This window comes from Channa argus, chromosome 16 (genome assembly GCF_033026475.1).
Source record: "Channa argus isolate prfri chromosome 16, Channa argus male v1.0, whole genome shotgun sequence".
Classification (NCBI taxonomy): Eukaryota; Metazoa; Chordata; class Actinopteri; order Anabantiformes; family Channidae; genus Channa; species Channa argus.
The window spans coordinates 13,881,085-13,907,193 of NC_090212.1; the positions used below are offsets into that span (position 1 = coordinate 13,881,085).

Here is a 26,109-nt window from a genome sequence, read left to right on the forward strand (position 1 = left end):
TAGGGAGGAAGTGGAGGAGAGGAGAGAAAATCATTCTTTCCAGCCCAGCTGTCCATTCAGAGGGAGAGAAAATTTGACATGGTTGACTTGAACACATTTAGCATCATTAGCAAACAGGAAGTGTCCCCTGCAGCTGTTTTCTGGCAGGGGAGGGGGTGTTCCTGCCTGCACTGTAATGGACGAATGTTACCGACAATGTTTTCCTTTGATTTTTGACCTGAAAACAAAAATTGACATTACAAATGTCCTATGATATCTTCTAAATTGGCTTGACATTCCATAGCTGGCCCCGGGGGTTTCTTGTTTGTCCTCTGTAAGTGGTTCTGCTCTTGTTGTTGTGTCCTGAGGCTTGCTATTAGAACATACTGGCCTTTCTCTCGAGAATGTGGAGTCTTAAAGAGGCTGAGGGAGAGACTAGAAAGAGAGGGGGAGAGAGCTAAAAGAGGTCCTGGTTGTGTATTTGAATACTTATGCTCATTAAGTTAATGCACAATGAAAGGGAGAACCGTCAAGTGGAAACTCTCAGAAGCTTCTATTTGAAGAGCGAACAAACCCTCCTTTTCTCTCGCTCACTCTGTCCATCTCTTCACAAATTAATCTGTTACTATTTCAATTGAAGATCAGCCCCACTTTACTTTGACTTAGGAAGTTAAACAAAGTCTAAAGAACACAATAGAGAAAGAGGATAAACTTAAAGAGACCCTGTATGTTAATATTAAGTCCTTTTCCCAACAGACTTTATCAACGGGCTCTAGGTTGTAAGTGCTTTACTGTCTTGTCATTGGTCCCCTGTGCTTTCCCAACGTTGCTTTACAGAGCGTGTAAGGTTCAGTATGCCTGTATAGTCTCTAATATGTTATTTGAACTATGTGTGGCTCGTTATTTGATGAAAGCAAAGCCACAGTTGTCATGACGTAGATATGGTAATTAATTTATCACAGGTTCTTAAATCAAACGAACTGAAAGATGTATAAAACATTTGTGTGTGCACCATCCCCGAAAACCAATGCTAGAGGATTTCTTAGAGCCTCAGTAAGTTCATTCAGAAAATAATTGCTTTTTTACAGTGGGTACATACACCATTAAACCAGCACTGCTGTTTATTCAGAGGCATATTTTATTCAGAAAGCTTTAACTTATAGGATGTTGTGGACATGAATTTATGACTGGCAACAGTGATAAGTGACATGGAGGTTGTCCTATACAGGCAATGTGGTAGTTTGTTCTGCTCAACAGAGCCACCAGGCCTTGGATGATCTGCTTGTAGGTCCTTAAAGTTCCTCACAAAGACAAAACGCCAATTGCCAAGACTAATGTCAACAGCATAGAGGATTAAACAACAGATAATTCATTTCTAGAGAATTATAAAAGCCAAAATACAGAAGACATGAAAATTTTAACTCACTGAAATTTAATAAGAACAAAATCCTTTATAGGAGGATGATTGTTTGCCTCAGCTGTAGTCATTGCTACAAGATGTTTTAAAGATTTCTTGAGAGCAAGCACAGAGCGTGGCTATGTGTTAACATCAGGCGAGCTGCAGAGCAGAGCAGAACAGAGCTGGGTGCCCCTGAGCAGGCAGTTACCACAACAAAGCCAGCAGACTGGTCTGAAAAACCAGGCCAAATTCCTGCCCTCTAGGACCTGGCTTAAAGCTTGAACGGAAACTTTGAAAGAGGGGGATGAGATGTGAGGAGAGGAGAAGCGAAGAGGTGGACTGAAGAGGATGCGAGACGAGGCCAGACGGGTTAGCGTGTAGTGAGAAAGGGATAGCTGCTGGGGCCTATGTAGTATGGCGGGAGAAGGATAGGTCAGTGGAAACGAAAAAGAGGGAGAGACTGAGAGAAGACCGGGCCCCCAATATAAGGATAGAAGGATCACATTCCTCCTCTTTAAAGTGGAGGGGTGTCTGTGTGGTGGAAAAAGAAGCCATGAACTAGATCTGATGATTAAATAGGCACATCTCTATGACTGCAGGCCACAAATTAGACGGGTTCACAACACACACAGTGTGTGCATACTATAACTTTTGGCAAACTCCAATAGATCTATGGGTAGAGCTCAATTGATCTTTGTTTGAGAGTCTTTTATGGATTTGTGCATAGATAATGAGCACAGTGTTCCAGTTTTATTTTCTTTATTGGATGAAAGTGATATCTTACCACTTCATTATGCATGATCGCATTTGGAAATGTTCCCCTAAAAAAATCTCTCTCTTTTTGTTGGTCGATCCGCTAAGTCTAGAGGTGCATTGGGATTGTGTGGGAGTGATTGCTATTTAGCCTCATGGAGATTGGTACAATCAGATGCCTATACCATGCATATCCCCCAGGGCACCTTCCTCACCCTCTGCCTCCATTCATCCCTCCCTTCTTCTGACTCTCCTCACCCACTTTACTGTTACTGTAGCTTGGCAGGCGAGTAGGGCAGTTATGCCGTAGAGCTTCTCTACAACCTTGCACCATCTCCAGTGAACATAAATTAATGGTGTAGAGCAAACAGGCTGCTGGCTGGGGTCCAGGAGCCGGCTTCAGGAGCGCAGCCAGCGATTGTTGTGGGGGGCCGTGGCAGCAACAGCAGTAGTAGTACTGATGCACTGCCAACCAACCAGCCAGTCGGAGAGGCAGGCAGGCAGGCAGACAGAGAGACTGGGGGCCTTTTTTCTCTATAATAGATGCCGTGGGCCTCGCTAGTCCGCCTTGTATTTGCAATCATCACTGTTTTACTGTCAGAGGGCAGTCTGCTGAGAGCCCTTACAGTTATTGTGGAAGCTCTGGACTCTGGAGTGAGTGAGAGAGTGTAGTGGTATGTTCTGAATGCAGATCGTGTGAGGTGTAGATATGGATGTATTTTCATTTGCTGTTATCAGAGATTGGCATGCAGTGTGTGCAGTTTGCAGGTTGGCATCATGTGAGTTCTGTTTATAAGTTGGCTGTATCTGTGTGTGTGTGTGTGTGTGTGTGAGAGAGTGTGTGAGTGTAAGCAATCAAGAGACATAGGAAGGGAGAGCAGCAGCGTTAAGTCATTGAGTCATGTGGTGTTCTTGCCTGTTTTCAGACTGTTGTGAGGAAGCAGTGCAGTTTCTGGTTAAATAAAAAAAAACAAAAAAAAATCCCACCCCCCCCAAGCACCTGCCAAAAACACATAATGAGAGACAGCTTGATAGAAAAAAGATACAGCAATAGAGATGGAGTTAATGTTGAGTTGAGAGAAATACTTTAAGTGGAAATGCAGATGAAGATAATGATAGTAGAACAACATTTTAGTGTAGTGTTTACACACAAAGAACCTCAACTAATCTAGTGTACATCAGCAAATAACCCAGATTACTTCATAATCAGTTACATCAATTAATTAAAACAACTATATGAAGTTATAATTTTTAGTTTAAATCAAAAAATTCCTTCCAGTTTACACTTACATTTACATGCCTAATCTGACAAATCTATTATTACATTTTTATACAAATATGAAGGTCTTTTGTTTATGTCAAATGTAGGTCTTTTTTATGTTTACCGATTGAAGTAATTAACTGTTCCCTTCAATTTGACTTGAAAAATCTGTCAAAACTGCAACAAAAATAACGTGAAATTGCTTTGTGCATAGTAAACACTTACACTTTCTTACTGGATCTATTTGGCATATCTGTTTGATCTCCCAGTAATGCCCATATGCATTCAATCTCATTGTCATTTGTCAAAGAAGCCAATTGTAACATTATTAACAACAGCAACTTGATATTTAAAATGTGCCAATCTTACCCCAGCTCAATGTAGAATCCATATTAAAATGTCATTCCCAGATTTGATTGCATTTATTTCTGACAGTGAATATTATCACTCTGCAGACACTTGATTAAAAACAAATCAAATTCCAATCAATTTCAGAAAGGCATTTATGAAATGAAAGACTTGGCTACAATATTGCTGTAAAACTAGACACAAACCCATAATAAACTCCATCAAATCCTACTAACCAATAATAGCATTATGATAAAGAAATATGAATATATAATACTATGCATGCTTCTCTATTGACACCTATATGAACTGAACACAGAAAAATAATCAACAAGCGGTTTTACGTGTTAAAAGTTTGCAGATTAGTTCATAACCATCTCCAAGTCAATGTGTATTTTAGGCTACATCACACCAACCATCCATTGTGTTGCTATGGCAATGTAGGTAAACAGCCTGTGATTTCCTGGGAGCCATTAGCATGGAATGGAGTAGGTTTGCAACCCACTGCAACCTTGTGACCTTGCTCTATAACTCATGTCTTGCACTGATGATGTTATTCGTAAATGTGGTCCACCAGTGGCTCAGGCAAGGGGCTGCACATTCAATGGGGTGAAGGGGAAAAGGGCAGAGCAGGAGAAGCAGTGGGGGTGGAACAGAGCAGCTGGGATAATGATTGGGCTGTGGGATTTGATGACAAATAGGCATCAGGATAGTATGAAACTGATTTATGGCAAGCTGGATGTTGAACGATTAGACAAGTGTTAGTACGGGCAAAAGGTGTGGTGTGAACTCAGAATGGTTCAGCTGTGGATGTAGTTGTTGTATATGGTGAAATGCCAAGCTGGGCTCAGGGGAGGTTGAGGACCATACACAGCAGATGATGGAGCTACCTCAGCTTGTAATGTTCAACAACCACAGGGGCCATTACATCCTGAGCTGTCAGAGAGCACAGAACACATCACACCCTGTAATTTAGCCAGCAGTTGGTTACACACACACACACACACACACACACACACACACACACACACACACACACACACACACACACACACACACACACACACACACACACACACACACACACACACACACAGTTCAAGTCTCAGTGACTGGCACAATTTCATCCTCCTGTGCATGTGTTTGTGTTCATGTGTTTTTGCCTTTTTAGTTCAAAATGTAGGAACTGGACAACGCATGCACTGCCGTTAACAGGCTCTAGCATAATTAACAAAACCGTTTTCGATCAGAGACCCGGACAACAAATTGAGGCTGCTCATTTCTGCCTCTAATTATTTATAGACTGGCTGTTTTACGTTTTGTGGTCAATCCTCTTTTAAGGATATTGGCCTTGCTGTTTGTAACTGAACATATTGAGCGGATCCAAAGCTAGTGGGGATATTATCAATACCATCTTTGATCCTGCTCTGTGTTTGTGTTTCATCCATTAAATAAGCATGTCATACTGTTCCCTGAGGGTAGAGAAGGATGACTCAAGGAAGAAACACATTAGAACAGATTTAGCACTCTGACTGTGTTTTGTTTGATATTTCTTCACCTATTCATCTCACGTTTACTTGTTTTATTTCAGATTTTTTTTTTGTGTGTGTGTGTGTGTGTGTGTGTTCATTGGGTGATTTATTAACATATATTATTTTACTGAGGCAATTAACATTAAAAGGTTAGTCAGAGGTCTAAATAGCTGCTCTCCAATTTCACGGCTGCTGCAGCCTTGTAACCGCCAGGCCCACCATACCAGCTCACTTGTCATGTCCGTGTGTGTGTGTTTCACTATTGCCACTACACACCATATTTTGTGGCTGAGATTTCAGAGCAGCATGCTTCAAGGAGAGCTGGCACATGTAAAGTCTGGGTGGCCTGCAGATGCAGCCATAAAAAGTGCATGTATTTTTGTTTTGGGAAAGGCGGGTGAGTGTTTAAAGAGAGGTTATGTACATGGATAATGTATGTATGTTTGTGTGTTTGTTTTTAAGTTTGTTTCTCAGTTTGTCTTTAGCAGTACATACATACGAGTGGATGCAAGTCTTAAGGATGTATAGTCTGACACAGGGAAGCAAGGAGTGGGAGAATGAGAAAGAGCTAAGAGGGGTAGGAGCTGAACAAAATAGGATTTTTTTGTGTTGTGTCGTTTGGTCAAAGTAAATCTCCTTACTCAGGGGTTTTGTGTGCGAGGGGGGCTTTAACATCCCCACTCTCCTTGATGAGACATCTTTCTTGTTTGCTCAAACCATTCATTACGCATTGGCTGCTGGACGAGCTATGCCGCTGGCCGGCGTATTTATCACCAGACTCTAGCGCGCTCTGGCTGACAGTAGGCGATTGATGACCGGGTCTGGTCCTGAGAGGCTGAGGAAGCTTTAATACAATGTAAATGACCCACTCCTATTTCCAATCTAGGCTGGTTCTCTCCCCACACCACAATACCACACATTATCTTTAGCTACATCTCTGTTTGTGTACGTGCTTGTGTGTATGTTTGTGTAGTGTACATACGTATATGTAAAAAAAAGAGTGGGAGGGAGGTTGTGTTCTGTTACACTGGTTTGATCACTACTGAGGTCACAGCTAATGAAAAAACACAGAGGATCCCCAGGTGTTGAAGGGAGAGAGGAATACAGGTTGCACTCTTCCTACATGTTTTTTTTTTTTTTTTTTTTCAGAGCACATATACAAAAACACATACAGCAAATCTCTTCTTAGGACAATGAGTATAGTAATTGTGCACACACTATTCTTGTGCATGTTTAAACACACATTCATAAGAGCGCACTCATACACACAGTAAGTCATACGCATTGCTCTGTCTAGTATCCTTGCCAGGGAAATGTCAACACCTGGCAATCAAAAAATGTATTTCTATGCAACCATGATCATCTTTCCTCTGTTAATGATTTTAGCATATTAAAAGGGGCTGCATACACAAGTACAAATCAGATTAATCTTCCTGTGCACCCTGGACTTATTATTTTCCAAATTTTCTTGTTTGTTATTAATTGTGCACATTCTTCAACCCGTTTTTTTCAGCTCTCCTTTAATTAAAGTAGACTTTGTTTAAATAGAGAGTAGTACCTAGAAGGACAAAGCGTCCTCTCTGCTGATATGACACCACACTCATATCAATTATTTTAACAGTAGGTGAGAAAATAGTTATTAAGCAATTGTTATCATTTTAAGTTAAAATTGAACACAGTTAATAGAAGCCAGCCAGTCTTCACTCTATGAAATGTACTTTCTCGGTTACCCAGACAGAAGAAAGGAGATGATAGGTATAAAGTACGTTATGATGCTAGAGGTGCTTTCCTTGAAGGAGCAGAATGTGTGCTAATGGAGCTTGAAACCAGATGAAAATAGAGGAGGATTTAAGTGTCACTTTTTAAAAGGGATTTTTGTGTGTTGTGATTTATGAGTGTCACGTCTGTGAATATTTGTGCCTGTGTACATTTCTGTTTCCGCATGCTTGTGTGCATGTGTATACGCAGCTCTGTGTGCAAGCATCTTTCTGTCCACAGAAAGATACCACTGAATGAAACACATAGTGTCTCATTTGTTTCGTTTGCGTGCGCCCCGACTCCTAATCTGGTCCTTAAAGACATCTGTCACCAGCGATCACTGTTGTTTTGTCATGCTTCATAGCAAGGCCCAAGGGGAGCAAGGCAGCCCAAGGTCTGCCATTTATATCAGCCCATGTGCTCTAGATTGGACCTGACACAAATAGTATCATTGCAGCCCTGGTCACAGAATTACATTTTCAGGTAAAAATCTTGGCAAGGCTGTTGAGGAGATTTCACAGCATTCTTTTCCTTTAGCATTAGTGTGTATTCAGCTGCTCTCTATGAAAGAGCCACCACCAGGATATATGTCAGACATTCAAGGAAAGATAAATGTATTCACTACAAATCTGCACCCACTCATTTGGTTGCTTGGTATTATGAACAGATCCTCAGACACCACAGTATCTGTCTTTGGTCTACTGGAAAGTCTTGTTTGTCAGTGTATACATGTGCTTGTGTGTGTGTTTTCTCTATACTTAATAAATATGTTCTGTACATAATACATATGTTTGTTCTATGCTCAACACTGTACGTCTGTGTGTGGGTTGGGTAGGAAGAGAAGGGGGTTATCAGAGATGGCAGTTTTGACAAACTTGTTTGTCTGGCTCTTACAGGTTTAGCCTCGGATTGTGTGTGTGTGTGTGTGTGTGTGTGTGTGTGTGTGTGTGTGTGTGTGTGTGTGTGTGTGTGTGTGTGTGTGTGTGTGTGTGTGTGTGTGTGTGTGTGTGTGAATGTGTGTGTTGTGTGGGTGGATACATATATGCTGTGAATGTCTATACTGTACAAGGGAGGGGTAGGGTGGAGGTCACAAAAAGCTGCAATCTTGGGTTACACAATACAAGTAACATCGGAACATATTGGATACATGCAGTATTAGTCAACAGCGAAGAAGTTTACTCAGAGCTTGTGCTCCCATGTGTGAATAGTTCTGTTGATCTGTAAGATGCTCATCTGTGTTTCTCTCCCTGCTTGCCCCCGCAGCACCCATATCCTTCTGAGGAGCAAAAGAAGCAGCTAGCCCAAGACACAGGCCTTACCATCTTACAAGTAAACAACTGGTGAGTCAAGATTTCTGCTTGCCCAATCTCCACCACCAGCATCGCTCTGCCTTTCATTTTCAAAAGCCTTCGCCTTCCTCTACCCACCAGCCAAGATGCCTAATACTCCTAAAGTGTAAAAACCGTTTATGTACAGCCCTCCCCATCACAAATAGACATGCACAGATGTGCATATGTACAGATACACACAGGCAACCTTTGTAACATTATTATATTTAAGCTAGCAGGATGTTCCGCTGTTATCGGCGTGTTCTGCGGTTAAGTCACTGGTCTTTGTGGTTTTATGCACATGTATTCAGTGGGATAAATTTAAGGGAGAAAGGCAGAGATCATAAGCTACCCCTACAGCCCCCACACCCACCGCACCCCTTCATCCAAAATCATACCTAGCAGCGCCACTGGTGCCCCCACAAAAAGCAAAACTGCCTTCCACCCCCTCCCCATTTTATACAAGCTATATGGTGGATTAAGGTTTCGGTGGCCTGGCCAGCAGGGCCTTTGTAGATGGCTTAGCACATAACTGGGGGTGGTGGATTAAATAAAATGATCACAGAAGCAAAGAAATGATACAGGAATTACTTATCAAAATACTAGCCCAGGTTTTATCTGCAGCTTAATTTTGTTCAGTACATTCTCAGGGTGATGTTCAGATTAATTGAACTGACAGTTTCCTTTCAAAATTCCGGGAAGGTATTTGCACGGATTTCAGGTCTTACACAAACTTAATTATATGGAACCCCATTTTATCATTCTAATTCCATGTAGCGGGGGTTCTATTTACAAATGACAAGTCTGTGCCTTTTATTCACAGCTTTCCTTAATATATTTATCAAAGCCAGTTCATTTACAAAGTGCTCTATCTGTTGGGTACAGGCAGGCCGACATTAATGAAGCTTTTAGGTTTATCAGACTCGCAGCCTGACAAGCCACCCGAGGGTCAATTGATTTTTTGGTTCTGTGATTCATTTTTTTCTCATTTCTCCTGGATCACAATGAGAAACATGCCTGGAGAATTAGCCTGGTTTGTTGGTCTTATCTATCAGTCCCACCACCCTCGTCCTCCCCTCTCCATCCTGACGAACTCTCTCTCTCTCTTTCTCTGTGTATCTCTCTGTCTCTCTCTCTCACCCTTTGCTTTTTTCCCTTCTAGCCAGGGGAAGTCAAGCTACTTAAATTGGCCACAGGAACCGCTGTTATCAGACTTTAATGCACCCTACAGTGTGGATAGCATTTCAATTACACCAGTAACCAAAGATTAGCCCCCGCTTGCCTGTTTCATGCCTCGTGCCACCGTTTCGGGACGCCATGCACCTTACCTACAGGAGCAGAAAATTGAGTTGCCTTGCCTGTGTCATGGTGATTAATGCAGAAATAGTCTGCTAACCTGGGAGAAGAGGGAGCAAGTGAAATAGACAGAGACATGGACAGAGATAGATATAGGAAGCGTCCCTGCCTTCTCAGAGGCCATGAAATCCAAACCAGGCACTGAAATGCTTCAGATCCATTTATAAAGAGGTCTGAAAGAATCTCATCTCCCTGAACCCTGTTTACACACACACACACATACACACACACGTAGGTGGTTATGGAGCTGTGTATTAATGTTACAACAGCTGTGTTAACAAAAACACCAGGAATCAATTTTCACAAATAAAGTCATTATGGAGGCTTACACTCTGTTGATCTATCTCTAGTACATTCTGGGTGTTGTCAACTTGCCTGGTGGATGCTGCCACATTATTGGCTATTTTACAGTGAGGGAAAGATGAGAAAGACAGAGGATGCTGACGTTTTCTTTCTCCCTGTTGTTCTTAACCAGGCTGGACAGTTACAGTTAAATGTTTCTGTGTTTCGCTTGTTGGTTTCTGTTTCCTGTGATTAGTTAGATGGTCCACCCAGGATATGACAGAACTCCATATGAAATTCCTGTTATTAAAAAAAAAGCTCTTCACATTCCTGGCTGGCCCTTTGCATTGTTCTGTATTTCCCTTTGATGCATGCCTGCTGCCACGATAGTGGCCAAAGAGAGGGAGAGGGAGCTCGAGACACGGGCGGGGGAGAGACAGAAGCAGAGGATGAGTGGGGGAAAGGGAGGGGATGGCTGCCGTCTTCGGTTTCCAGAGCTCTCCCTCGGGCAAAGGATGTGCTGAATCAGGGCTTTGTCCGCCGGCACAATCGCAGCCCAGCGAGGGCACAAGGGTGCTCTGTGTAATAGTCAATAGACAGTGCATCTCACCCTCTCCCCTTTTGCCCCATCACAATTTCCCAAATGATATCCTCCATCTGACACCTCCTTTACATTTACCTGCAGCTCACCTGTACACACCGAAAACAAAACCTATAGAGAACTTAGTGGACACTTCCAGCTGCTTTGTCTCTGTACCTCAGGAGACTCTCCATCTGATTCTATGTAAAATTAGCTAGTTGCCTCACCTGTTTGTAGCCCATAGCCCATTAGCTGTCAGATGTTAAAAGGGAACAAATAAGGTTAAAGTCCACAAAGGTTTGCACTGCTGTTGAGCTAATAAGGACAAGGAGTTAATTTTTCCGTTAATATAATTTTCTGTGTACACAGGTGTGTGTATTTGCTCATTATGCAAATTATTATTACGTATGGGACATGGTGTATTTGTAAGTATGCACAGAGGCTTTTTGCATCGACAGTGTGTCAGGACACAGTTGGTTGACATTTGGGTAGTGTGTTTGTTCTGCTTACATTTGAGACAACTGGCGTCATGCTAACAGAAGTGGGGAGTGGTCAGACATGTTATTACATTTGTTCAAGATTGTGAGAAAAGGTGAGGGCCATGTCACACGATATTCTGGGATAGTGAAGTAGGTGAAACGGCAGACTCAGGTGTCTATACGTGCCAGAGAAGCATTTATAGTTTACAGTATCTAGCAGCTTATTTGCCTGCCTCAGCAGCTCCTGGTGTCCTGCTATCAGTCTGGGCTAAATGGGGCCTGACCAAATCCTTTCATGTCTCAGTGTCAGACCCAGCATGATGTGCCCTCACTCAAAGCCATAAACACACAAACAACTACCCTGCCGTTATTTACCACTGCAGGAATGCGCGCACGCACACACTCAAGCACATACAGGCATATAACCTAGTCCACCAGGGCTATTACGTAGGCGTGAGACGTGATGCCGATGACAGATGACTGAGAGAAACAGCATCTAAAAAAAAAGGAAGGAAATCGTCCCCTCATTATTCCCTCATATCACAGGCAGCCAGTTGGCCATTTCCACAGCAGAGAGAGAGGAGAGAGGCAGAGCAAGTCGGAGAGCGAATATGTCAGTTCTTGGCATCTATGATGACTGACTGCTGTGCCACTGGAGCACTAATAACAATAAAGAGGGCACTAAGCCACACTCTATTTTTACTTCTCTGCCTCCTCTCTATAGCCCAGGGGGGAATACATGCACAGACACACACACACAGGGGAGAGGCTCTAATTAGTGGCAGAAAGGAATACAATGAGTGAGTTATTAAGACACAAGGGCAGATCGCAGCCAACCTTTGCCCCCTGTTGAAGCACAGGTCACATGATAAGGGAAGGATATCCGCCAGTCGACGGCGCCATACGGCCTGTGCCCACTGAGGAGATGAAATAGGTTCAGTCTCTGCGGCCATGCGGGGCAGGGCATTGCACACCAATTGTCTTTGTTTTATCATTTATGCTGAAAAACTCTCTCACCAGGAGGACAAATTCCACTAATAATAGAATCATAGTCATACCAGCTACATTTAGATTTGATCCTATTATTCAGACACTATAACAGAAGAAAGTGTGGCAGTAAGAGGCACAAAGACAAACTTTTTATCAGTCATTACATTCAGGTGCCTTTGCAGCTCGCTTACTGTATCTCAGGAAAATCAGGATTCTACACCCAGATTGCATACTGCTGTAGCACAGCATGCAGATAAACCAAGTTCAGCTGCTATATAATCAAACTGACTGCTCTGTAGCTCTCTTCACAGCATGTTCTCTATTCCCATTCATATCCTCCCCTCACCTCTCTCACTCCCTTACAAGCATTTCTCCACACTGCTCAGAGTTTAAATCGCCCGACAGAGGTGCATAGCAGCTGTACTGCAGGTTCACATGCACAATGTTATTAATAGTAAAGCACATTTTGTTTGTAGCGTCTGGGAATAAAAAAGGGAGAAAACAAAGCCAAATTTGTTCCTTTGTTTAGCAAAACATTTCCCACTCCATGTCTTAGTCCAGCAACTTAGGATTTTATAATTGTTTTATGATCCTCTGGTTTGGCGGGCAAGCACATTTTGAAACGCAAAATAATAACTAATATTTTCCAAATGTAACATAAAGCTATGAAACTGGCACAGCCACGTCTGCTTTTTTCCACAGTCTTTATATGTATTTAAGTCTTGTGAATCTTACACAGATGCTTTGGAGATTTCTTTCTCCCCCCTACTCTCCTCCATATCACTGCCTATTCCTTATTTCTCAGTCTCTTCCTTTCTGCCACATTGGTGGGCTAGTTGACTGAAGTTGCTGGTTATCTGTCTAACTTTGACCCAGATGGAAATGTCAGACCTTTTTTTGGCTGCGACCAGGGACTCCCGGTAGTGGCCATCTTACGCCCCTGGCTTGCTAAATATACAGCTGGGGTGTGGAGAGGTTGCGGCTGTGTGTGTGTTTGTGTGTATCTTTCTGGTGTGTCTTTGTGCACAAGCATTGGTGTATATATGCATCTGACTAAGAGAGAGAGACACTATGAGGGCGCTGCCAACACAGGCATCATGATCCCTCTCATTTAGGAACCGCTAATTGGCAGTTAATTAGCAGAATTGACTCTGTTGTCAGATCCCAAGTGCCAGCCCCCCTACCAACACCCCCTACCCACTAACTTCATTTGATCTGGCTGCTTTCTTGATGCTGTAATAATAATCACATTTTATCTGTTTTGGAGAGAGAAAAAAAACATATTTTCATTATTGGCAAAATAAAATAGGGCAGACTCCCTGTTGTAGTAGGTTTCATTTTGTTTTTTCATTTTGTACAGCAGTTGTTACAGATCCAAATGTGTTCGTGGTGCAATATAGACACATGCTGTACTCACAGGCCAAGCCAAGGGAGTCTTAAACAGCTGATGCTAATGTGCGCCACAGTGTTTATGTGTGCACTCACAGTATATGTGCTATGTGTGAGTACATGAGGCCTGTTGAAATGTTCAGTGTGATTAACAGGGCCCACTCCCACTTTATCAGGCACTGGGGGAACATTGGGTCATAGCATGGCATGGACACCCACCGTGTCCTCGGAGCAGCCCAGTGCCCACCTCTGTGTGAGTCTAGAGTTATGAAAAACAGGTGGGGCTTTAATAAACCTGGCACTGCCAGACAATCATGCACAAAAATGAATGCTTTTTTTTACTTGTTTTCCTATTACAAGCTCAAGACTCTCCAAGGCTCTGAAATTCTCTCAGCAAAGACGGCATGCAAGGAGAACGAAGCCAGACGAGGCAAGATAGAGAGGCAAAGAGCTGAAAGAGGCATTACAGAGAAAGCATTAGAGAGAGATGGAGAGAAATGGGAGGAGGGAGGTCTTTGTACTTCTCTGCTCCTTTTGGCTCTTTTATTCCTCAACGGCTTGGTTTTATTGGTGGGTCGTTTAATAACAAGGGCTCTACGTTTGAAATGAAGTCGAGCTGCGTTTGCGTAGGCGAGCTTTCTTTTTTTTTTTATTTTAAGATGGTAATTTCTGTACTAGGGGTGAGAACTGGAGAGAGATTGAGAGAGAGCGCGAGAAAGCGAATACACCAGAGAGAGACACTTGGAGGAAGAGCAAGAGGGTAAGAATGTGGTAGAGGGAGATTTCAAGGAGAATACGAGGGAGGAAAGTAGGTTAATTTTATTTTATTTGCAGGAAGAGAAAGAACTTAAAAAAGGTTGGTGATAGTGAGAAAAAAAGTGTAGGATGCTGTTTTCATGAACAAGCAGCTTAAATGCACACGGGCAGCCAGAGTAAGCCTGCCAGGATCTCCCTGTGCCTGAGGCCATCTGTGAGCAGAATAGCAATTTTATTACTTTGTCATTAAACCAATTTCACAGCAGTATTGTTTGTTAATGAGCAGCCGCAAACGAGCGAAGATGTCACATAGTAGAATAGCAGCAAGATTTGTGACCCCAGACCTCCTCTGACTCATTCTCCCAACCTGCACCTCATGCTTATTCTTCTTCTGTTCTTTCTGCCGTCGTCCCCTTTCTCACCATCCTTACTGTCATCCTTGCTCTCTCCCTGCCATCCTCCCATCTTGCTCATCCATCTCCTCTTCGTCCCGTTATAAGGGTGCTTGGCTCATAAAAGAGAAAACTGCTGAAAGATAAAATGCAAAGTGTATACAGTCAAGTCTCTGTTTATGAGTTTCCATTTGCCTTTAGAGCTCATTGGGAGGAATGGTTTCTCTATGGGCTCTCAGAGCGTGCAGTTGGAAAGCCTGGGATATTGGCTTGTTATTTAGTTCAAAAGCTCAACATGGGTGCCAACACCAAGTGCCAACAGAGGGACTAGGCGTCTGAATAGGTGTATAAGTCCTTCAGATTTTATGCTAGATGATGTCATGCTTTTTTTTTTTTTTTTTTGGTGAATTTTTTCAAAAGTTGTTCAGTTTGTAGTGTATTTGATTCATGTTGTTTAATCATGCATTTAAATTAATATCAGGCCTGGTTGTTTGGAATTGTTACCACAAAGAAAGCCATGTGTTTCAGCTGCTGTGCTGCTATATGTGTCTTTATGGCTAGTCTTTCTGTTTATGTTTCTTTTACTCTGGAGGTCAGTTGGCACAAATTCTTGGTCTTTTTGTGGCTTTTGACCAAAAGAGAGGTATTGACACACACACACACATACACAGAGAGACAGAGAGAGACAGATTTGAAATGAGGCCCCAGAGGATCAGACAACCTGACAGAGTACATTTGAAATAATGAGTTTTATCTGCTGGGGGAGGTAGCCAGAGGAGCAGTGTTTTAGCCACAGGGTGCTCCTCTGTGTGTCTTAGTGATGCTGTGTTTTGGACTGTTAAATGTTGCGTGTTTGTGTGTATGTTGTATGTGTTTGGAATGAGGGGTGTGGGGGACTAAAAAGGATAAAGGTGACCAGGTGTAACAGAAAGGCCTTGAGGGTGTGTGTGTGTGTGTGTGTGTGTGTGTGTGTGTGTGTCTGTGTGTGTGTGTGTGTGTGTTGAAGGCAAAGAGGACAGGAGCTCCTTCTTTAGCTGAGCTCTTTAAACTCTGTGAACCTCTACAAGGTATTTTTTGTCTGTCCAGGCATGCTCGTTCTCTCATTCTTTCACTAACTCTGTGTTTTTCTTTACCTCCCTCTTTCACACTTTCCATTCCCAATATATCTCCATGTCTGGATGTACAGCAACTGCAAGTAAATCTCTATGGTGACACATTCAGATTCACTGACCTTCCTTCTGCTCCTTAAGGGCACATTGGAAGTGAATGTTTCTGGATAAAAAAGGGAGAGAGAGCTGTAATCACATCCTTTACAATCCAATGTATTTTTCTTACCTGTTGTGTGTAAGTGTATTTTTCGACGGTGTGATTCATGGCCTGGCGCCCTCTGTGGCTTTGAGGTGCAAGCCAATAAGCCCATCATGGAAGACCCTATAAATCAATATAGCCCTTTGTTTGCTTAAGCCATGCTGTGCCCCAGTTCAGACCTGTTATGGATGAGATATCAGTAGAGTTGTGCCAACAGAAAAAGGGAGGGACAGCGAAAGGGAGGGAGTCACAGGGCATCTCCTCAAAAACAATCTAAGCTTAATTAGAACATGGCACAAAATCTTGTAAATATCAAACCTGGTAATTTGCAATTTAGGTGAGGTGGGAAATAAACAGTACTGCTTGCTGCCGCATTCTCTAAAACTACTTAGAAACACATGCATGCACTTTGATGGAGTTATCAGGGGTAGCAGGGAGAACTAGCCACTATTACCCAACATTATTACATGCTTAACAAAATAGAGAGATAGACAAGAAGAGCTACAGAACAATGAGGAGTTGATTTCCCTAATCCAGGGTTTTTCTCTATGCAGCTTTATGAATATTTATTCCTCCCATTACCGATGATGATGTTTCAATTGGGATTCTCTATGAGCATGTGCGATGGATAGGGAGTGTGGTGGGAATGCCTTTTCCCTAGTGGGAGTACAGTAGCCCCCCAGGACATACGTCCTTTATTATCCTCTTATTGTACTGTATGTGAGCCTTTTTTTAAGCCTGCTCCAAAGGTATGAAGTAAAGAAAAAAGTTTCCAAAATGATAAGTCTGTCATGTGATAAAAAAAAAAAAAGTTTTTTTACGAATGTGAAGCATATTAATGTAGAATGCATCTCTGGTAAGAGATTTTTATTGTTAACCTACCAAAGAAATTTATTTTTTAAGAATAGGGTCATCTGTATTTGGAATTGACCCTGAAGGAAATTATTCGTGACAGTTCACAGTCTTTCATTCTGTATTCTACAGTGTGTAGTTATTTGATTTGTGGTTTCGGTATGACACCAAAATTGTTGTATTTGTTTCAGGCTGTCACATATGAAGGAGGCCAGTTGAAGCTGTATGCAATCAGTGGTAGAGCTGATCTGAGATGCAGTGGGCTCACTTTAGGCCACCAGAAACATCAGAGTCCCTTCGCTTTGCTCCACAGTGTCACTGCTGCTTGTGCCAGCACAAACAACAGCTATTTATATCAGCAGCCTGGTGCTGGGCTTTTTAGCCCCAAACTCAGCTTCTGACCATGCTTGCACATGTGTGTTTATTTGCCTGGGTGTTTGTCAAAGCGATTATGTGCAGTTGAAACTCAGATTAATTATTAAATATGGAAGTCGGAGGCAACCTTATAGCATTTGACCAAAGACTCTCGCGGCCAGTAATTTGTGCTAAATACTTTCACTCAGTAACATTATAAAAATCTTGCTTGATGGAAACACTCATATACATACAGTGGGATGTCAAAAGGACTGAGTATCCCTATTAAAATACACACACACACACACTAAAACCTCTACTTCACAGTAGGTCAGTGAATTTGCCAGTCTAACTGCCAGGTATGTGTGTCACTTAAATCATTTGAACTGCTTTGCATTTCCACTGCCCTAAATTTGTAATTACTAATACAGCAGTGTGATGACAAAGAAGTTGAGAGCAGAGACCATGTGCACATATTTTTGGGAAGGCAGGGTGTTAAAATGGGAGCACCTTCCTTATACAACCTACCAATGGCTGAGCTAGCTGACTTCTGCCAATGCATTTCCCATTCAGGAGTGTATGTTCATGTCTACGAGTGTGTGAGCAAAGTGTAGCCAAGCATGCTATGCTGTGTGTGTTGCATGCCAGGCCCCTTCTTCTCTTTGAGGTGAAACCATTATAGTCTTAGAAAAAAGAGAGAAGAGCGACGTTTGATATGAAGCAAAAGAAATAGATTGGCCTTATTTCCTGTCTGGCTGCTGCAGCGCAGACACTTGTATTGCCTAGACGATGCAAGCAATTGACACTCAATTTTGTTTGAAATATCACGCCTCTATCATGTCATTATCAGCTTCCCCTGGTAATCCACAAAGCCGCCCTGTTTGATATCTGACAATAAGGGGGAGTCACAGAGTCGCGGAATCTCTCACTCGATTACCAGGCAGAGAAGGAAAAAAGGACTGAGAATGAAAGGGAGCAGAAGACGATGGAGCAAGAGACAAAGAGAGGGTGAAAGAAATAGAGATTGAAAGATAGTGCAGGAGTGAGACAGAGAGGCTAAAAAGTCACACATTTGTATGATAGCAGTGAGAAGTGGATGGAAATAGAGATCATACCTGCCCTCCCTGCAGAGCCATACAAAGGAGCCCAACAGGACTGGCATTGTGGGAAAATGGTAAATCTGGCCAATCAGGGTGGCACTCTTCACAACTGAGAAAATGGGGTGATCTTGTAAGCACATCCACAATCTCAGGAGGGCTGATGGGTAGACCGGGGTAATGATAGGGCTGGATTCATTCTTCCTTTTTTTAAATTCTATTCTTCCCCTCTGTGTGTGTGTGTGTGTGTGTGTGTGTGTGTGTGTGTGTGTGTGTGTGTGTGTGTGTGTGTGTGTGTGTGTGTGTGTGTGTGTGTGTGTGTGTGTGTGTGTTTTTGCCAGCCTGCCAGCATGCCTCTGTTCTATTTCTTGCTGGCCCTGCATGAAAGCAGGAAGCCCTCACCCACCCAAAAGGTGAGAAGCTGGCTTGTGAGGAATGAGTCCTACCTTCCAGCTCTGATGACCCCTGTCATGCGCTATGTGCTAGAACCTTTGACGGGGGCCAATGCTGACACATGTTGAATTTGAGTTTTCAGATGCTTTTCAAAAACAGACAACACAGCTGTTGGTCCCTTAGCTCCCGGGCTGGCAGAGAATAGTTCTTGTGCACCTGTACAGGAGGGGGTGCATCTGTAGGAGAGGAGAGGCCTTGCTAACAAGTGAGTTGTGTATCAACTGTTTCCTTAATCCTGCTGTCTTGTGGTGATATTCAAAAATAACAGTGTTAGTGAAAACATTCCAGAGCAGAGGTACCAGTCTCTGAGGAAAGGGAGGTTAATGAAGGGAAATATAAGGGGACTGTCTGGGAGATAAAGAAAGGAAAGAGAAAGAAGAGATGATTCCACCCTCCCTTCTAAGCTTCAGAAAACTGGTAGAGCTAGGGCAGGTTAGCCATGCTGGTTTGCTACAATAAGGTCTCTTTCATACAGGTGTGTTGACGCCTGGGGCAGGCTTGGCCTCGGTCCATGCCATTCACCCTTGCTGATTTGAACAATAACTTTCATATCTCTAAAAAAGAAGGGAGGGTGAAGCGTCAAGAGGAGATGCCTGAAAGCTGTGTCCGGGCCAAGAAAAACCCCCGCTGCCATTGTCAGAGCTTGTAGATGTTGTAGGGAGGAAAAAACAGGAAAGTTTTTTTAATCTCTCCCCCCTCTATAAGCCCCACATTTTTCCCTCTTCTCCTTTCTCTCCCTCCACCTCTGCACTGGATTCAGTGTTTTTGTGCCGTAGGACAGAGCGTGGTGAGAAGACAGGGAAACAAAGTGCTGCTGTGTGGAGCAGCAGCTGCTGCTTGCCGGATCAAAGGGGCAACAAGCGTGGTCTTCCTGGCCCAACGCTGCTCTGGAGGTGGTTGACGGACAGTCAACAGCTGGGGCCGCACAGCCCGCCATGTAGGGGTCAGGCTGCTGGACTGCAAGCCCAAGGGTGACATGCCCTCATAGGACAGGGGGAAGAGGCGAAAAGTCTTAGATGGGGGGTAAATAGAGGAAGAGATGTCTATGTTTGTTTCTTTTGTTTGTCTTGCTGTTGTGCCTCAGAGAGTTACTTCTGGGCTTATAACTATATATTTCTATCATTCACATTGTATAGGACTATTAGCTCTTTTGTGATGAGCCACAGACATCTCCCTTATTCTTTTTAATGATGTGTGGTAGCTGAAGCTTGATTTTAAGGGCAAAACCATAACTAGTATAGCATTGCACTCCGCTCTCATATTCCATCTCTTTGGTGCTGACAGAAAATCGGGTCGAGAAAAGAGAGATAGACACAGACAGAGCATGCCGCAGTGCTATTGATTTATTTTAATTAGCTGCTCGTTAAATCGTGTCAGTTTGCAACACAAATATATAATTCTTTGTCTGATTTTCCACTTGAGTCTTAATGAGTCGTACTCCCCGGGTTTCTGAGAGGAATGGCTTCTGCAGCTAGACTGACAAAGCAATGCAAATGTTACTCATATAGGGTGGGGGGGGGGATGCCACAAAAGGCCAATGAGTGGAGTAATAAAAAAAGGAAAGAAAAACAGGTCAGTGAAAGTCCATGGAGGAGAGGTGAAACAGTCCCCCTTTTGAGAGGCAGACAAAAGAGCGTGGATGGTGCAATGGAAGCACTGTGGATGAGAGAGAGACAGGGGTAAAACTACGTAAACATAGTGGCTGCCCTAAACGTGGGCCCTCTGACGTTTCTAAAAACCAATCCCTCCTCGCTTCACATCTGCAATAAATCAAACACGGAGGTGAGGTAATGTTCGCCCGGCTTATGCCTCCATACTCCTGTTTTAACTTAAAGAAGGAAAGGCGGTATAGAAAAAAGGGAAACTCTGTCCTTGATAGGATGAGCTTGAGGAATCTTTCCTTCCTTCTTATGTCTTTCTGGCTTATCTCCATCTAGAAAGAGTGGAGCACGTGAAAAGCTCCTTTGTGATAGTTTATGATAAATCCAAAGATACTGTAGGTCCAGTGTGGTGGCAATTCGTGTATAAACAGTTACAGGACCATGTGAGCTGATTCAGCCAGCGTTGTTGACACTACAGTAGATCAGTGTTGGAGGTTCAGTAGCCCCAGACTGCCCCACTGTCTGACCAGACTATAATGAGTGTTTGCTTATACTAAACACACACTCCTCGTGGGGTTAATTTGCATGCACTTCCTGGTTAAAGGACACAGAGGACACAAAGTGTTTTTACTCTGTTCTGTGTCGTTCTATTTTAGGATCAAACTAAAGCCTTCCGTCTTTGATTCCAGTGAGTTGTGACTCAATCGCTGGGGGTTTGGAATCTTTATTTCTGTCTGAAGCAGAAGTATGGAAGCAATGAGCTTTAATAGGAACCAGAGGAGAGTCATGTTTGCAAGCAGTGATCAGGGATTGCGTTCAGCATGTTCTTGTTCAGTTTGTGTTGCATCTAATCCTCCTGCAAAAATGGACAAGGGGCCACTAATTTGACTGGCAAACGGAAACTTGCACACCTGTCTCTGGCATATGAGCTATCAAATGGGCATGTGCAGGTCAGTTGTAAAGGCAATAAACTGTCAACAATTTGTGTTTTACGTCTCCAAGGCCACTTTCCCCTCTACGCATGCTACCGGGCTACATTTGGAGTAGTATCGGGCTCATATTATAGAGAAGACACATTAAGTATTTTCAGTATTTCTCTCGTGTTTCGCCCTGGCTCTGGCTCAGTTTCTTTCATCGCAAAATTGTCAAACAAGTGACCCCACTCCTGATTGGCTGAATTCCCTCCAATCTCCATGGCAATTGGCCAGCCGACCGGCGAGGCTCTCTCTCTGTCTCGTCTAACTCCCTCTCCTTCTCTCTCTCTTGGCTGTGCTCCAGGGCAGGGTGGTTTGGCATGACGATTTCTCAGGAAAGGAATGCTGAGAACAGGAGCAAGTTACCAGGTGTGGCTGCAAGTCAGTTAACCAGAAACAAGGGCTTTATGACAGATTGAGATGAGGAAGCAAGAAAAAAAAAGAATAAATACAGACACGCAGTCAGACAGACTGGTTTGCTGTGATTTCATCTTCGAACTTCCAGCAACCTTCTTTTGCATTTGCCGGTGTAAAACATTTCTTTGTGTTATGATGATTTATTTATTTTTGTCTTACTTTTGGCTTATCCCGTGAGTTCAGGGTCGCCACAGCGGATCATGTTTGATTTGATCAATCATGTTGATTTGACACAGTTTCTACGCCGGATGCCCTTCCTGACGCAACCCTCCCCAATTTACCGGGCTTGGATAAGCATCGCTGGTGATTTGGAAAAGGACTGTTAACAGTGCAGTGCCACAAATTTGACTGTGTTATGATATTGCAATTAATTTGTTGCATTTAACCAAAGTCTTATGAAGCTGAAGAACTCTACTTCATAAAAAAGTGGCATGTGTTTTGTTTTAGAATTATGTAATGTAAGATTGATCTTAGACTTAAGTATCTTCATGTGAGTCCCCACACAACACATTGTATCGATCATACCATTGTATGCTACCCAGGGGTAATTGGCACCTAAGCAGGCACTCTCCGAAGCCCCCTTGTAAGTGTGAGTAGATGTGAGTACCAAGGAATCCCGTGTTGATCCAGCACAGCAGAGATGTCAAGTGAACCCCTGCTGCCCTGGCTCCAGCCCAGGACTTATATTTGCCTCTGCAATGTGCACAGCTACTCTATATAATCATGGAAATAGGTTCCTTGGTGCATATTGTGTCTGTGCATGTGTCACTTGCAGTATCTCCGGTCTTTCAGAGAGTCTACTATATGCCAGTTGATGGTAGAACGTGAAGAATTTCCTGACATGTACATACACTCAAACTGAATGACATGTGCATACATGTTCACATGCATGCTCCAAAGCTTGTGTGCAAGAGCAGTTTTTATTTTGCATCTGTGTGAAAGGCTTGCTGGCTTAAAGAAACCAGTTGCCCACATGAAAGCGTACTGGACCCCCCGGTCCCCTGGAACACCCCCCTACAGCCCCAGCCCACTTTCTCCTGGGGTGAAACACACATTCTGAACTGTATCCCAAGGAATAACCTCTATATGACCCCTTAACCTTCCCTTTAATTATTTGTTTGAAGACAGCATGGAGTTCCCATGCTGAGAGGTTGTGTGTGTGTGTGTGTGTGTGTGTGTGTGTGTGTTTCAATGCTTTAACATTGAGCAGAGGCAGGCCATAATAAGCTAGACCACCAGATGTAGATAATAAAACATGGGCTTTGGGTTAGAGGTTTTTTAGCTAGTGTCCCCTGTGAGCCTCCTGTGTTCTGGTTAACCCATAGACACACGCTGATGGTCGTTGTGGTCTTCGCCTTGGTGTCGATGTGTGGATTTACAGCACGCGTGTATGTTTTAGAGAGTGGTTGGGAATTCTAAGTCCCTGTGGTCAACCTCTGTGCCTCTCTCAGAGCCTTGGGTCCTCAGATCCATCCATCTATCTGTCTATCCAAGCTGACTGGCCTTCATCTCTGGAGGATTCCGGGTTGTGCTGTTCTGAGCACACACCATTAGCAGCTTACGGGTCGAGGGAAAACAGTGTTATCAGACCTAGCTCTGATAATCTCAATTGGCTTTACTCAGACTGATAAACACTTCTCTAAGGCCACGAAAGGGGCCCTTGGTCACCCCCCACTCCATCCAGTGCACTGCATCGCCTCCTGGTTACTGTGGCAACTTGTGTAGTGTACAAAAACAGTCTGTGTCTGTCTCTGTGTGTGTTTGTGTGTGTGTGTCTGTGTGTGTGTGTGAGATATGGTGGTGGTTAGCCAATATGGGATGTTGACAAGAAGCAGGTCCATCTTAGGAGCAGCCTTAGGGAAAATATTTGAATATCCATATGTTTGTTTATGAAACAACGACCTGCTCTCATACTAAAAATTACCATTTCAATGAGAGCAAACACCCTGATTGCTGAACGCTTTCCTGTATACTTTATGTCATACATTTCCTGTAAGAAGTCTGGAAAAACACAAGCAGGAAAACATTGTTTTTCAAGAACGTTCTGACAAAAAGAAATCTGAAAAATGCCTCTTTGATCATACAACATACTCTACAGAACATAGAGTATTTCCTCTGCAGTCACTGGAAACCATATGGGCAAATTTAGCACCTGGACAGAATATACTAATATTACGTGTTTATGGTTATGTCCTAGAATAGGTAAGAATTCACATGGTTGTGGTTTAAGCCCCTTGGTGCGTCTGAAAGAGAGAAAGCAAGACATATTTTGGCAGAATAAAGAGGGAGTGTGATACAAGGAATGTTTTACTGTTTACTTGCTCAGCTGGTTTTGATGCTGGAAGCGTTTGTCACTATTAAGCTCATCAGGCATTTCTGACAACATAACGTTCTAAGAATGCCTTGTCCCCTTTGCCCTGTCGAGCTATTTTCACAGTTAATAAAACTTAACTTCTCAGTCTTTTTAAATCACAAATCAAGCATTGCAATCGTACAATTTCCAATTGAACTTTCATTCTCTTTTAGTCTCATATGGATGCGTTTCATCTTTTTCTCTCAGGGGCCCTGCAGCACCCCTGTGTACCTGCACTCTGGATGCCCCCTAGCAAATGAGCACCGCGTCTCCCTTTTCCCAATCGTGCATTTTGTATGTTTAACCATGTCACTTTGAGCCATGCAGATTACAGCCGTTTAAATTCATTGGAGAAGGTAAGGGCAGGTATCGGGGCTTCATGGGGGATTAGGAGCCCAAATTGGTTCCAGCTCTCCCTTCCTTCTAATGACCAGTTCTTTAGTTGTATTGATGGTGTTGTGGTCCATACGTTAGAAGAGGGTGGTGGGGCCTTCTTTTTTTTCCTTTGCTTTTTTGAAACCAGCAAAGAACTCCATACTGGACAGCTCCAACGTGATTTGAAACCTCTCTTTAATATAAACCACATGGTGGTACCTGCAGCGCGTCCACGTTACATTTTTAGTATGTGAAAGTCAATGATAGAAAGAAAGAGAGAGAAAGGGGGTTAAAGGAGGAAGAAAGAGACGAAAGGTAGAGAGCTTGCTTGACTTGAGTAGCCAGCTTGTGCTCGACGCAGCCCGAGGCATCCCATTCTAAGTTAAAAAGGTTGCCCCTGGCTGGCAGTCACCTCCAGATGACCTCCGGCTCTACACTGGAAAAGCCACAGGACCAAGGCCGGCTGAGGAGGCTTTGTGGAGCTGCACTTATTCGCTGCTGTGGTGGTGATAAAACTTCAGACAGCCTAATTGATGGGCTCACTGACATAACAATACCTTGTGAAAGCACGGAGTGGCCCATGCCTGGTCCTCATTTCTAGACAGCTGGAAGGGGAGCAGAACCCCCTACAATGCAGCCAGAGTGGGGGTCCCACAGAGGGGAATGGTGGAGGTGGAGGTGGGGGTGGAGTAATGAAAGGAACCATTTGTATCCTGCACATTGCTAACTTAAAGCTTACTTTTAAATTCCAACTGGCGATAACCCTGGAGAAAGAACATTGTTTTGGAGGAGGAACTGTAGACAGGATACCGTACACTACATGTATAAAGTTGGTGTGTGCAAATGTAGGAGAGACTGAGAAAGACAGAAGGAGAGCGGGAGAAAAGGATGTGCCATGATGAGGGTTCTTCTGTGCCCAAGCTGCACTTAATACTTGAGGAATGTCTCCCTGGTGCCCATAGCAACCAAACGTAATCAAAAGCTTTATTAAAAGAGGGGGGAATAGATCATAAGGAACGTTAAAAGTATCCCTCACTGGGTTCCCAAGTCAGCACACAATTGCCCTTTTGTTTGTTACTGTTTTGTTGTGAGCGCCTCGCTCAAAGACCCAGTGGCTAATGTTGCCATTAAGTCATGCAAAACTGTTTTGTCTTTGTGGTTGCTTGTGATGAATCTTCCTATGTGTGAATGCAGCGTGATTTAACGTTTTTCTCTTCTCTCTTTTTTTTTTTCTCTGCCAGGTTTATTAATGCCAGGAGAAGAATAGTACAGCCCATGATTGACCAGTCAAATCGAGCAGGTAAAAAAAAAAAAATACATAAAAGGAAGAGTCAGCTGGCATACAGTAGACTACTGCTCCCCCCTTTCTTCTTTCCTCAGCATGAAGACACCCTTTCCAAATCCTTTACTGGCATGCACATCATGCCTGGAGCCCAGATTTTTTTTTTTTGAGGGCCGCCTTATATCTACTCCCCTCAAAATTGTTTTCTACTCCCTCGTCTTCCTCTCTCTCACATCATCCCCTTTTCCATTTTCTCAATGAGACGTGTTCAGCGGCGGTGCAGACCGTTTGCTGATTGACTCTAATTGGAGATTTCCCAGTCTAAGTGGAGAGAGAGGTATATTAGCACTCTCTCTGTGAATTACTAATTGGACACAAGAGGAGTGCCAGAAATGCTAGCAGCAATTTATGAGTTCTCCTTTTTTTTTCTTAGTCTGTTTTTATATTTTTTCCACAGTCTA

General features: G+C 43.3%; 1 protein-coding gene across 8 annotated transcripts in view; it reads left to right on the forward strand.

Moving 5' to 3' along the window:
* Positions 1-26,109, forward strand: part of meis2a (Meis homeobox 2a) — a 78,685-nt gene that overhangs the window by 45,610 nt on the left and 6,966 nt on the right. For all 8 annotated transcript variants that reach the window (XM_067478715.1, XM_067478717.1, XM_067478710.1 and 5 more), the window contains 2 exons: positions 8,294-8,370; positions 25,608-25,666. In XM_067478715.1, coding sequence (XP_067334816.1) covers positions 8,294-8,370; positions 25,608-25,666 — 136 coding nt within the window. The remainder of the gene's footprint in view (positions 1-8,293; positions 8,371-25,607; positions 25,667-26,109) is intronic.